The 13488-nt window shown below is 48.9% G+C and overlaps 2 protein-coding genes, 1 long non-coding RNA gene and 2 other non-coding genes across 5 annotated transcripts in view; 1 reads left to right on the top strand and 4 right to left on the bottom strand.

The window, feature by feature from the left end:
* The window catches only part of GTF2F2 (general transcription factor IIF subunit 2), a 206927-nt gene extending 203745 nt beyond the window's left edge, over positions 1-3182 (top strand). Inside the window, exon 10 of the transcript XR_014818865.1 lies at positions 472-3182. The gene's annotated coding sequence lies outside the window, so the exon portion shown is untranslated. The remainder of the gene's footprint in view (positions 1-471) is intronic.
* The window catches only part of LOC146398584 (uncharacterized), a 182972-nt gene that overhangs the window by 59658 nt on the left and 109826 nt on the right, over positions 1-13488 (bottom strand). The window lies entirely within an intron of this gene.
* Positions 7379-7512, bottom strand: LOC146398586 (small nucleolar RNA SNORA31). Its single transcript, XR_014820154.1, has one exon. It is a non-coding gene; the product is annotated as a small nucleolar RNA SNORA31 (small nucleolar RNA).
* Positions 8213-11824, bottom strand: TPT1 (tumor protein, translationally-controlled 1). Its single transcript, NM_214373.1, is given in 6 exon segments — positions 8213-8429; positions 9336-9452; positions 10165-10270; positions 10657-10847; positions 11353-11426; positions 11705-11824. Coding segments are annotated over 6 exon segments (519 nt in total). The 5' UTR covers positions 11733-11824; the 3' UTR covers positions 8213-8426.
* On the bottom strand, positions 8494-8621 carry LOC146398585 (small nucleolar RNA SNORA31). Its single transcript, XR_014820153.1, has one exon. It is a non-coding gene; the product is annotated as a small nucleolar RNA SNORA31 (small nucleolar RNA).

Raw genomic sequence — 13488 nt, 5'->3', positions numbered from 1 at the left:
GGAGCTTAGGTACCTAACCTTTGCTCCTTTCATGACAGCCAGGACCCATGGTTTGTGTGGAAAGCCCTTCAGGCAGAAGATACCTGCTCTTCTTAGGGTTCCCCTTGTGGCGGAGCAGAAATGAATTAAGACTAGTATCCATGAGCATGTGGGTCTGTTCCCTGGCCTTGCTCAGTGGGTCGGGGATCCAGTGTTGCCTTGACCGCTGGTGTAGGTCACAGATGAGGCTGCGATCCCATATTGGGTGGCTGTGGTCTAGACCGGCGGCTGTAGCTCCGAGTCTACCCCTAGCCAGGGAACCTCCATATAAATGTCGTGACTGTGTCTGAAAACAGGAGCGACATGGAGAAATGTGGTCCGGGGTTTCACTTCAGGGACAGGCGAAAGCTCACTGTTGACTGCATCAGCAGATCTGTAAGGAATGGCAATGGCAAAGACGCGAGACTGAGGAAAGCCCATCCCTGCTTTCAGGAGTAGCAGTGACGCAGACAGGAATCCGGTGGCCTCGGTTAAATGGAAAGTGGTCACCTGGCCGGAGTGCGAGTGCGGATGGCAGGAACAGTTGGAGGAGTCGGTACCCTCTTCCAGGATAAAACACAGCGCTGCCTTGTAGAAAAGATCGAGACGGGCCTTTGAGGAGCGAGAACTCATGCTGAGGGTCAGAGCCATGCCCCCTGGTTTCCCTGGCAGCTGAGGGCAGACAGAAAGTGGAGGCAGGTAAGCTTGGACAGGTAAGCAAGTGGCCGGGGTTACGAAGGGCTTCGTACAGAATTTCATTATAAGTGTACATTGAAGGAAATGATGAGTTTCTTCCTTAAAACCAACCAGCCAACCCAGCTTTCCCATGTTCACCTTCCCAAGTTCTACACGCAGACACAGAGTAGAAGGCTAACTGCACAGTGCCCAGCTGGCAATCCGGGCACACCCTCATGCAGAACAGCCCTATTGAAATTCCCTATTGGTCCTTCCATCAAATGCGTCGTTTCTGGGCTGGGTGCTCCGGGGCCTCAGCTATGATTTAGAGAAAATAAGAGTCTGAGTTTGGGATGTGGTGGCTGGTGGAGTGCGCTCACCCGCTCCAACCTCCAGCACCGTTCGGGAGTCTCCGGCTGCTCTCACATGTCTCCCTTGGAGAAGAGCCAAATGTCAAAATCCACCTAGTTGAAGCTCACGTTTGCACTTTTATTATTATTACTATTGTCTTTTTAGGGCCGCATCCGCAGCATATGGAGGTTCCCAGGCTAGGGGTCGAATCAGAGCTACAGCTGCCAGCCTACACCACAGCCACAGCAACGCCAGATCCGAGCCTGTCTGTGACCTACACCGCAGCTCATGGCAACACCGGATCCTTAACCCACTGAACAGGGCCAGGGATCGAACCTGAGTCCTCATGGTTACTAGTCAGATTCATTGAGGCACGACAGGAACTCCACGTGTGCACTTTTAGTATGCCTGGGTGGGCTGGATCTTACACTGGTCAGCGGCATATCTGCAAAATTCCCTGGGGCCAAGAAGCCGCCTGCAGCTCTCCTGACCATCTTACCCCCACACCCCCCGCCCCCACTTACCAGCTTCTCACAGGACATACCTCGCCCAGGGCGCCCATGCTGGCCCTGGGGCCTGGCTACCTAATCTGTGGGCCCCAGTGCAAAATGAAACTGAGCCCTCCCTTTTATTAGGGATTTCAAGGTAGCAAAAGCAGAGCCTTAAACCAAGCACACAGCCCTGCTTGATGTGGGCCGCATGCCCGAGGCTGGCCCACGCATGCCACCAAACCAAGGGGCGTGTGGAGGAGCAAAACCACGTGGATACAGGCAGATCGGATTGGGGGATGAGGGGGTAGGTGGCGACTTCAAGGGATAGAAGAGAATATTGGGCAAAATTCTCACAGGACACGGACACAGGAAGCAGTAGCTGGAAAGCGTTTCGCACGCCCATAAACCACAGGGGCTGGTAACTCCCTCTGCCAACTAGGCCTCCATGTGGCTCCCGAGATGCTACAGTCTCTGCCGCTCTCACAGTCACCCCCAGTCCTCCTCCTCCCTCGTCTGTGGAACAGAGACCAGGTGGCACGTTACTTAAGCACTTTGCAAAGGCTTAGTCACTTTTGCTTTTAATAGATGCCAGCAGTTGGTATTTACTGTCCTGCTGGTGTTACGGCAGCCACCAAGGGTACCACCCCCCAGCCCCTGTTCCACTTGACCAAACCCACCCGTGTGGATTCCCCTCCAGCCAGTGCCATGCAGGAGGCTTGGGCAGGATGCGGGGGGGCAGGACGGGGTGCCAGGAGGGAGATGGAGAAAGACATCACGATGCAGCCCGAGCGCCGAGTTGACTCGGCTTCCGCTTTTATGCTTGCAGACATCATGCCACCTCCGTGAGGCAGTCAGAAGAGCTATGCAAGAATGTCCCCCCTTTCCCATGCGCCTTTTCCCTCCAGGCTGAATATTAGTTTGGGTATTTGACTCAAACTAAAAGTTGGCAGTTCTCGAGGGAGGCTTCCAAACTAATTCTCAAGGAGATTACCGTACAGGCTCTGTTTGGAATATTAGTCCACCAAACGCCGGCTTGCTCTGGGATTTGTCGCATTTCTCCCACCTGCTTAGGGGATGGTAAACCGTGTTCCAAGTGGAGTAAGTGTGTAATCCTGCCCCGCAGATGGGGCCACAGGCAGGCTGCATTTGATCATAAACTAGGTTCTCCTGCTGTCTTACACGTGAGGAAAATTACCAGGTACACAGCTGGATTTCCAGTGTCAGGCTACACGTTGGAAACTCAGGATTGAATGATGACTAGCAGCTCTATGGTACGACTAAAAATACTGTAGTCTCGGAGTTCCCGTCATGGCTCAGTGGTAATGAACCCAACTAATATCCATGAAGACACAAGTTCGATCCCTGGGCCTTGCTCACTGGGTTAAGGATCCGGCGTTGCCGTGAGCTGTAGTGTAGGTGGCAGATAACATGAAGATCTGCTGTGGCTGTGGCTGTCCCTAGCCCGGGAACTTTCATGTGCCATGGGTACGGCCCTAAAGACAAAAAAAAAAAAAAAAGAACCCGTAGTCTTGGGAGTTATAGCACAGAGGGTTAAGGATGTGGCATTGTCTCTGCTGTGGCTTGGGTTATATCCCTGGCTTAGAAATTTCCACATGCCGCAGGCACGGCCAGAAAAGGAAAAAAAAATACTGTAATCTTGACTAGCAGTTGTGGCCTGTGTCCCCTCAAGGGAGCCACCTGGTATCTGAATTCTCATTTCTCTTAAATGGTGACTCATACATGCAAAATCATGGCATACCGTGTCCCCTACCTCTGTGCTCCCTGCTCTATGTTAAAACTCAGAGGAGTTCCCTTCGTGGCTCAGCAGTAACAATCCAACTAGTATCCATGAGGATGCAGGTTCAATCCGTGGCCTTGCTCAAAGGGTCAAGGATCTGGTATTGCCATGAGTTGCGGTACAGGCTGGCAGCTACACCTCCAATTTGACCCCTAGCCCAGAAACTTTCATATGCCGCAGGTGCAGCCCTAAAGACAAGAGGAAAAAAAAAAACCCTCGGAGAAGAGCACTGTGCTTATGTAAATGAAAGCAGATGTTGCGTGTATCCTGGAGCTTGGAGGGGTAGTCATTGAGGGACACATCACTGAGCAAGCAATCGCTTTGGAAAGGACCCTCCCACCCCCTACCCTGGCCCGGCCCCAGGCTCATCGCATTTTCTCACTGAATTGTATGAACTCTTGCTAGGATCACATCCACTTGAGGCTCTTGTGGCTCAGTGTGGACTCTTAGGTGTGTAAAACCACACATAGCAGCACAAATGTACAAGCTCACAAAAAATAAACTGGAGTTCCCATTGTGGTGCAGCAGAGAAAGAGATCTGACTAGTATCCATGCAGACGCAGGTTCGATCCCTGGCCTCACTCAGTGGGTTAAGGATCCACAGTTGCTGTGAGCGTGTGGTGTAGGCCAGCAGCTGCGGCTCTGATTGGACCCCTAGCCTGGGAACCTCCATATGCTGCCAGTGCAGCCCATAAAAAAGAAAATAAACTGGACTGCGCCGGTAGCTGCAAGCATGCCCCACAGTGGTGAAAATCTGCTCGGGACAGCCAAAAGCAGAGTCGGAGTACTAAGTACCACCGCTGTACTGAGGGATGGACTTGGGGGCCTTTAGTGGGGAGAACAAACTACCAACATTACGGTGCTTAACTTTACCTGCCAACTCCAAGTTTAGGGAAACTTTTTTGAAAAATGTTACTGTAGTTGACTTCGTGTTGTTACTTTCTGCTGTACTACAGTGACTCAGACACACCATTTTCCATTATGGTTTATCACAGGGCATTGAATATGGTTCTGGGCTATGCACCGGGACCTGGTTTATCCATCCTAGTTTGTCTCTAGGCCACACTCCCAATCCCTCCCTCCCTCTTGGCAGCCACGGGCGTTGTTTCGGATGTGTTGACTTGTGGTGCATCTCGGATCTCACATGGAAGTGCTACCATATGGTGTTTGCCTTTCTGACTTCCTTGGCCCAGGATGTTATCTCTAAGTCCATCCGAATTGCTGCAAATGGTTATTTCATCCTTCCTAATGGCTGAGCAGCGTTCCTCAGTGTACACGTACATCTTAATCCGTTCCTGTCAACAGACAGTTACAGTTTGCATGTCTTGGCTGTTGTGAATACTGCTGCCGTGCCCACAGGGGTGCATGTCATTTGTCTGGAGATGCCTAGGAGTGGGACTGCTGGGTCATGTGCTAGTTCTAGTTTTCTGAGGAAGCTCCATACTGTTCTCCATAGTGGTTTTATCACTTTACATTCTCACCAACAGTATAGGAGGGTTCCCTTTTCTCCACACCCTCTCCAGGATGTTATTTGTACTTATTAAATCTTCCCAGAAAACAGCAAGTTGGGCTCTCAGTTCTTATGGACAAAGTCTCTGGAAATACTCAGCAACCGTAGACTTCAGAGTTGTGTTGTAGTGACCTCCTAGATGCAAGTTACCAGCCTCTAAGATGTGGTCTCTATCTAATTCGAGTGCCCCTGACTCACATTCCATTTTACTGAGCATTATGGCTTCACGCCAAGGCCACTTAGCCCCAAGCACATGCACACACAGATGCTCAGAACTTTACAAGGAGGCTTTGTTATCAGTGTTTTTTCAAGTTGGTTGAGGGTTTTGTTGCTCTTCTTGCAATTTTACCAGTATAGTTTGTAGTCACTGGTTAAACTGCAGTTCAGATGGAATTTATTAACGCAATGTTTCCTAAACTTAAAAGCAGTTGAGGAGTTCCCATTGTGGCTCAGCAGTAACGGACTATCCATGAGGGTATGGGTTCGATCCCTGGCCCCACTCAGTGGGCTGGGGATCTGGTGTTGCTATGAGCTGTGGTGTAGGCCGGCAGCTGAAGCTCTGATTTGACCTCTAGCCTCAGAACCTCCATGCACAGTGGGCGCCCATACATGGTTCAAGTGAGTCTCCTCCACACCTATTGCTTAAGCAAATGCACATGTAATTTAAAAACCTGTACTTGTGGAGTTCCCGCCGTGGCTCAGTGGTTAATGAATCTGACTAGGAACCATGAGGTTGCAGGTTCAATCCCTGGCCTCGCTCAGTGGGTTAAGGATCCGGCGTTGCTGTGAACTGTGGTGTAGGTCGCAGACTCGGCTGGGATCCCGAGTTGCTGTGGCTCTGGCATAGGCTGGTGGCTATAGCCCCGATATGCCACAGGAGCGGCCCAAGAAAAGGCGAAAAGACAAAGAACAAACAAACAAAACCTTTCCTCTTCCTCAAGTAGAATCAAATAGCGAACCCACAAGAGGCAGAATGCACCCCAAGAAGCTTCCCTGGAACTACGTTCAACATCTCTGTACCAGGCTACCATGGCTTTGAACTACGACTGCAAGCTCCTATGCTTTCTGTTTTGTGCATCCATGAACAAGATGTGTCCTAAGGCAATTGCTTCTTTGCTTCATACCATGTTTCACAGGAAGGTTCTACTCAGACACTGAGGGAAACGTGTTCTCTCGAACTCTCCAGCTCTTCCTGACTGCTTACCTGATTCATTTCCATCAAGAACTGCACTTCAATTTGGTCTGTCCAAAACCAAGTGTTTTTTGGCTGCAACACAGCACAGAAGAGGTTCCCGAACCAGAGACTGAACCCCTGCCATAGCTGAGGCAATAGTAATAGTGCGTGATCCAAAGTCAAGAGGGAGCTTCCCAAAACCAAACTTTTGTTTTCCTTAGTCTTGCTCACCTGTGTCCACTCCTTTGTTCCAGATGCTCGGGACAACACTTGGCACCGCCCTTAAATCCATTCTTTCACCTCATACAACACATCAACAAACTGTTCATTTCCAGACACCTCCACATTATTAGTCATCTCACCTAAAGAGCTATCATTGCTCTTTGCTTTTACCCTGCTACCCAGCAATCAAAATGGATCAGATCATGTCACCACTCCACAAGTGGTTTCTTTCCCTGTGCATTTACTTCCCAGGCTCAATCTTCTTGCCATCGTGGGTCCAGCATACTGGCCACCTTGTCTCCAAACCATGTCACGCACACTCCACTTGAGACTCTGCAATTTGCTGTTTTTACCTGGAATGTTCTGTTCCCCCCCCCCCCATGTACACTGCACCTCCTCCTCAGCTTCCTGTTCAAGTATCTTGCATCACTAAGGCCATCAGAAACACGCCTGCATTAAAACTAGGCAGCAGTGCCACAAAGTACACTTGACCTATTATTCTAGAACCAAGTATCTTTACCCAACTAGCTGGGAGTAACTAGAAAAAGATCCAAAATAAGCATGAAGGCAACTACACTTCCTACACAAAGGCTCTGCAGGTCATTCCTGTTCTTGTAGACTTTCCATGCCTAATTTACTAAATCAGCTTGCAGCTTAGAAGTTACCTCAAAAATTCCACTACCCTCACCTTTGCGCTGCTCAGTGCCTGAACACCCTCTTTCACTACTACTAGATTCAGACAGGCAAGTGGCCCCCCCAAATCACCTGCACTTCCTCTACACTTCAATGTCAAAAACTAGAATGCTTAAAGCCGCCCTCAGCATGACTGAGGTTTTTAGAATTTGGGTTTGCACTTACCAGGCACCAGGGGGCACTAACAACCTGATTAGCACTTGACAGGCTCTGAACCCAGCCAGACTTAAAGTCACAGGGCAAATTCCAGACTGCCAAATCACTGCATGCACCCTGGGTTTACATGGCTTAGAACCACATAAAAGCATTGGCTTGCCTTTGGACTTAACCCATATGCTTTTACAAGTAGAGTCCATCAGAAGGCAAGTACTTTTCCAATAAACTTACAATTCTTCAGAGTTAAAGCAGGCTTTTAGGTAAAGATTTATGAGTTGCAAAGTATTTCCCCTTGTATTCCTCCATTCAATCTGGGCTGCCACCATCAGACAGACAGAAAGCGCGAGGATGCCTTCTTCTTGCATCTGTCGTGGAAACCTGAGTAGCAGACAGTAACTGCTCCAGGCCTGTCAAATAGATGCATTTTCATATTCTTGTTGATACGTAACAAAGCAGATGCCTTTTCCTCTGCCCACCAATTATCCCACATTCCATTCTTAATTTCATCTTTTAAAACAAGGACCAGCAAACATTTCCTGTACAGACCTTTCGGGCTGTCCCTTAACCCTCTTCCTGCAGTGTTAAAGCCAGACAGTACCTAAATGAATAAGCACTGAGTGTTCCAATTAAACTGGACACTTTCTATGTCCCATAAGCTATTTGATTTTTCCAACCACTTTAAAACGTAAGCACCACCCTAGTCACACAGAAACAGGTGGTTAAGACAACCCAGTTTGCCAGCCCTGTTCCAAGGTGTTTGGCACAAGCATTCCAGGATTTCTCTAGAACTTGGCTCTACTTGCTTTATAAAAAAGCTCAGGCAATACTTTGCTTGCAACTGTATTAGTCTTTTTATTCTTTTGGTTAATCTCTTCGTTTGTAGGTGATGAAAGTGTAAGGAATCCACTTCAGGTGTTGGCACTGCTATGACCATGGTCTCTCCCTTCAACTCAATTATTTTGATTCTTGTTTATATTCCAAGTCCGGGAAGTAGTTTTCAACTGCAGAAGTTATCTGAAGATGGTCTTAGGCTTTCTAGTTGTGGTCTACAGGTTGTAGCTTCTCCAGGAAGGCTACACAGCATGATTTAGGTATTACATATTAAACTAAGAGGCATTCTCAAATGAGTTTAAATGCATTTTATTTTTAGACAACCTACATGACATGTTTTTTTCCTCAAAAACAATGCCTCCGCTCCAAAGAAAAATCAATGTCAAAATAACGAGCTCAAGATGCCATCAGTCCCACTTGTCTAAGTCCTGGTGTTTTGTGGATGGAAAGCAGTGGCCAGCCAGTTATGACAACGGGTGATAGATCCGATCCCAACAGCCAAATTTGTTACTGCAAAGACAAGACTCCATTAACACCTTTTCCACCATGAAAGTACTTAACACGTCTAGCCTGAGGATGTCTTCCCCTATTCAATCTGGGCTGCCACGAAGGCAGACAGAAAGCGCAGGGAGCTTGCTTTGGCATCCTAGTGCAAACCGAAAGAACAACAGCAGACTGTTCAAGGTCTATCAGTGGATGCAGAACCACCCTTACCCGATCAGATTTTCATTCTGGGAGAAAGCCCCACCCTGTTCTACCAACCTAAACACAAGACATTCTGAATAATTCATTGAGCAAAACATTCCAGTTCACTGGGCCCCTGACCCTATTTAGTGTATCCTTAAATATATCTTACTCCTAATTTACAAGGAAGCCTCTTGATAATGAATGCCTCCAGGAGCTCCTTGCATGAGACATTCATTTCCAGCTCTAAACTGTATTTTCTAAAAGTTTGTAACATCAAGACTACCTGCCAATTACTGTAAATTGAGACTAGTTTCTTTGAAAAGGGTTTTAATGCTCAGTATGTGTGGCAAAATAGGAAGAGAAAAGCAGTCTGATTTCTATGGGCCATTTCCATAAGAAATGTCAACATAGGGTGTTATCCCTTAAAATAACTTAAAATATTTAGATTATATACGTTATCTCTGATCTCTAGGCTCAGTATTTAAGCTATTTATAATGTCATCTATGCTAAGTTTCCTGCAGATCCATTCTAAGCTTTTCTATACCATAAAAATCCTTTACATGTGAATCACAACATTCTTTAGATCCCCAAGAAAAAAGACCTGCACCCTCATTTTCAAAGGACTGCTGCAGAACCCATTCTAACTGTCCCAGTGGCATGAAACAAGGGATTATGCCCACACTCTCCATTTTTACATTACTGATTTCAACCCACTTCTTTGTACTTACACATTTTTCCATTTCTAAGCCATCCTTAAAGAAAATCATATATGGAGTCACACCATCCTCACGGTAGTCCAGCAGAGCAACCATGCCGTCTGGATTCATGTTTTCACCAATAAAGAACTTAGGAAGCAAACAAATATCCAGAATTAGATTATACAAATGTGCTGTATCAAAACAAATCAAAGAATGATTCAGAACACCACTATTTAATCGAGACTCTCAGCAACCAGAGGCTCTGATTTGATGCCTAAGAGAAATGCTCACTAATCAATCTGTTCACCCAAAGTACTAAAAGAGCCAAAATAAAGAGTACAGAGCACTCTAGAAACTTTAGGCTTTCTCATCCCCACACAGCCAATTCCAAGCCCTACAAAGAAGCCTGTTTACAGTCAACCACAGGGAATGTAGTAAGGCTAGCAATGAGAGCATGCACACCCTATGAAAAGAAAGTTAGGGTCACACACAGGATGTGTGAAAACAGCAAAACTTTCGCTTGGCGGTAAGGGAATTCTTTACGTTCCTCAACAGTACAAGCTCACATCAGAAAGAGCTCCAGTGGCAATGAGACCCAATGGAACTGTAAAAAGAAAGCAAAGTGGAAAACCACTTAGGGGTCAAACTGAGCAATTCTAGAGAAAGAACTGGGAGATGCCATCTGGGGAAGGAGTAGGGAAGGCTACCCTCTCCAGCTAGACTACTGGCGTTGAATATATCAAGTATTAATTGCTCAAAAGGCTAAGAAAATACCCACAATTAAATTACATCAGACATTCAAACTCATTTTTTGCTCTAAGTTAAACTCTATAGCCCTTTAATCCACACATTTGTTTACCTGATAGTTTTTGAAATTAGCAAGGATGTGCTTGATTTGTTCTGCAGCTCCTGTCATAAAAGGTTTTACTCTTTCTGGTCTCTGTTCTTCGAGTTTCCCTTTGATTCTAAAACAAGTATTTTATTGATAGGTTAAGTTCGTTACAGAGCTCTGAGCAAAAGAAATTTTCTCCAAAAACTCCAAACTGAAACTAGCAACTAGCTATCACTGAGCACAATCAAGAAATTCCTAGCTCACAGGAGGGATGTTTTATGACTGTTCACAACTTTGAATTTCCTGTCAGCTTCTTTCCAAAGTGCTGTTCTGAAAAGGTAAAGCCAGACCTGTATGCACCTGTTATGCTCATATTTGATAGAAAAGCAACCACCCTTCTGAGCTCATTAATAAAGTATTTGACAACCATGCCTGCTTGCTAAAAAAATCTCCATAGTTAGAAGATCCCTAAATCCTACAGGATTCCAGACATCAACGGAATGTGCCAAGATCACTTACGACTTCATATAATCTTTGATGTACTTCTTGTAGGCTTCCTTTGTGAAGCTGGTTTCCTGCAGGTGATGGTTCATGACAATATCGACACCAGTGATTACTGTGCTTTCGGTACCTTCGCCCTCGGGCCCTTCAGCGGAGGCATTTCCACCAATGAGCGAGTCATCAATGTTACCCTCTGTCCTACTGACCATCTGCGTTAAGGAAAAGTTTAGTTGCTAACACATCCTCGACCTTACCACAAAGGCATCAAAACAATTTAAGCAGCTCATACATCCCATCAGCCTTCCACTAAAGATTCTTGTTTCTTGCTGAAAACATGGGGAAAAAATTTATGACCCCTCGATTTCCTAAAACACCCTAACAATTCTTTGTTGACCAGCACGAGAAGGGGGTTGTTTACAACGAGTGGAAGTTTTGCGTGGACAGTCGGGTTGAAAAGGGCAACCGCTGAGGGCTTCGGGCTCCCAAACAGGAGACAACCTGTCCGGGACCGCCTGGGAGGATGGGCGCCCAAGTGGCGGACCTATTTCCAGACTCAGCTCCGCCTCCACTTTTCTAGAAAAACCCGAGCCCGGAAAGAGCGTCTCCTCCGCCAGGAGGCAACGGAGAGGATTGCACAACCTCGGGCGGGGGAGCGGCGGAAACCCGAGCCTGCCTGGCCTTGCCTCCTCCTCGCCGCGACCCGGCCCGACTCACCTTCCCCTCCACCTCCAGACACAGCCCGTCCGCGATCTCCCGGATCTTGTAGATGTCGGAAAACATCTCATCATCTGCCCGAGAACACAAACCCGCCAGTCAACCGTGCGCCTGAAGCCCGAGCCGGCGCCATTTCCCGCGCCGCCCCGCCCGCCGCACGCGACCCCCGCCCTTCCCCGGCGCTCGAAACCCCAGGGCGCGCGCCAAGCACCGACCTTCCTCGCTCCCGGGAGGGCGCCGGCGTCCCCCAGGCCCAGGACGGCGGCGGCGGCGGCGGCGGCCGTCTCCCCGCCCCCCACCAGACCCCCATCCCCTTCGCGCGGCAGTGGGGAAGAGTGCAGTCCCCACTCACGGCTGATGAGGTCCCGGTAGATGATCATGATGGCGGCTGGAGGGAGACGACGGCGGCGCTAGCTTAGCAGGAACCGGGAGCTCAGAGCGAGCGCGGTGCAGCCGGAGCGGCGCTCGGGGGGAGGGGGGAGCGGGCGGAAAAGGCCGACTCTGCCGCTCCCCAACCTCATATAGAGGGCACGTCCCCCTACGTCATCGCCCGCTGCGCCTCCGGAAGCGCCGTAAGCGGTGACGTGGCACGCAGAGCGGCGCGTGGGGTGGGGCCACAGCGCGAGCCGGGGGTGGGGAGGGGAGGAGGACATCCGGGGACTTGGCCTTGGGCTGCAAAGCCGTGCCCCACGCTGGGCCCTCGGGGCTTCCTAGGGGGGAGAAGTCGGGAGGGACAAGGATGGGCGACGCAGGGAAGGAGGTGCGGCGGGGGGCGGGGCAGAGGGAAATGCGGGAGCGGGTGGGGGGAGGAGCGTGCGGGGGGCTGCGAGGAGGGAAGGGCTTCCGGGCGCTGAGTGGTGGAAGTGGTGCCTGGGGCTCTGCCCCTCCCTACGCCAGGGTTGCCCTCGAAGGTGCTGGGTCTGGGTGGGGCTTCAAGTTTCCGCCTCAGGCCTCGCCCGGCGCAAGCTCCCACCCTTTCTGGGAACCAAAGTGTCAGCTGTTGGGAAGGACTTTGCATTTACGTAGGGTCCCTTTGAGGCTTTGGGAGACCGCGACTCTGTCCCCGGGGATGATGGCAGGGGGGCTGGGTTTATGACCCGCCTCCTGTGAGTTCTGGGGTCTCGGAGAACTTTTCAGCGTTTTCTCCTAGGGCTCTCCCCCTACATCGAGTTTTCGGACGCTTTTGTGGGGGCAGGGCTGAGTCCGGGTTGTGGGACCCAGGTCGTCCCTCCTGCCCCTTCGGAATAATCGTGGGGGATGTGTGTAGGAAAAGACTTGAGGGGGGAGGAAAGTGTCGCGGGAGTTTACACAGTTTTCCCATCTCTCGGCTTGGTCCTGTATGTGAAAGTTTGCGGTTCCTAACACAGGTTTAGAATCTTCACCTTTTCTGTTTGCACTTGGTCTTGAATTAGGTCGTTTGAAAAAGAGGGTATGTTGTCACTTTAAGATCGAAATTATATGCCAGGTGCCAGAGGGTTAAACATTAAAAGGAAAAGGAGCTCCCCACCTGCCCAAGTTTTATTTGGACTTTGGACCTAATTATGAGATACTTTAAAAATGCCCTTTCAGGCAAAGATTTATGCCAGTATGCAACCGGAGAACTTGTTCCATACCACGAATGTATTTGTGCTCCACTCTGTCCTTAGCGGGGGGTTTTGCTCAGAGGTCTCAACTGTGAACAGGTTAAATCCAGTCCTACCCTCACAGAAAATTTTGTTCTAGTAAATCAAAGAATTGGCCAATTATAGCACATTAATGGTTTTTCCCTGATTCAACAATAAAGCATTCCCCAGGGTAAGACAGGGCACCCCCTGTGAAGGAACAGGGCACAGGACACTGAATTGAGATGATGGAAGAATCATAATGCAAAAGAGCCAGGAAATGGGACCCTCTTGGGAGATGACGTCTAGGGCTGCACTGGACACCCTAGGAGACACTGGGTAACTGCGAGGAAGCTGAAAGTGGGATGAAGGGGATCTGAAAGCAAGTGGATATCTTCTGAGAGGTGGTCCACCAGGTGGTTTCTGGATGTGGGAGTGGAACAGATTATTATCCCAGGCATATCACAATTTAATGATTTTCCTCAACTTCAACATTTTCCAATTATTCAGAAATATTCCCATCACCCATACATTA

The sequence above is a fragment of the Sus scrofa genome, chromosome 11 (genome assembly GCF_054392235.1).
Source record: "Sus scrofa isolate SSC_HxYL_T2T_F1_AM1 chromosome 11, Sscrofa_HxYL_maternal_Yorkshire_Landrace_v2.0, whole genome shotgun sequence".
Taxonomy (NCBI): Eukaryota; Metazoa; Chordata; class Mammalia; order Artiodactyla; family Suidae; genus Sus; species Sus scrofa.
This window is presented reverse-complemented; position numbering and strand designations above follow the sequence as displayed.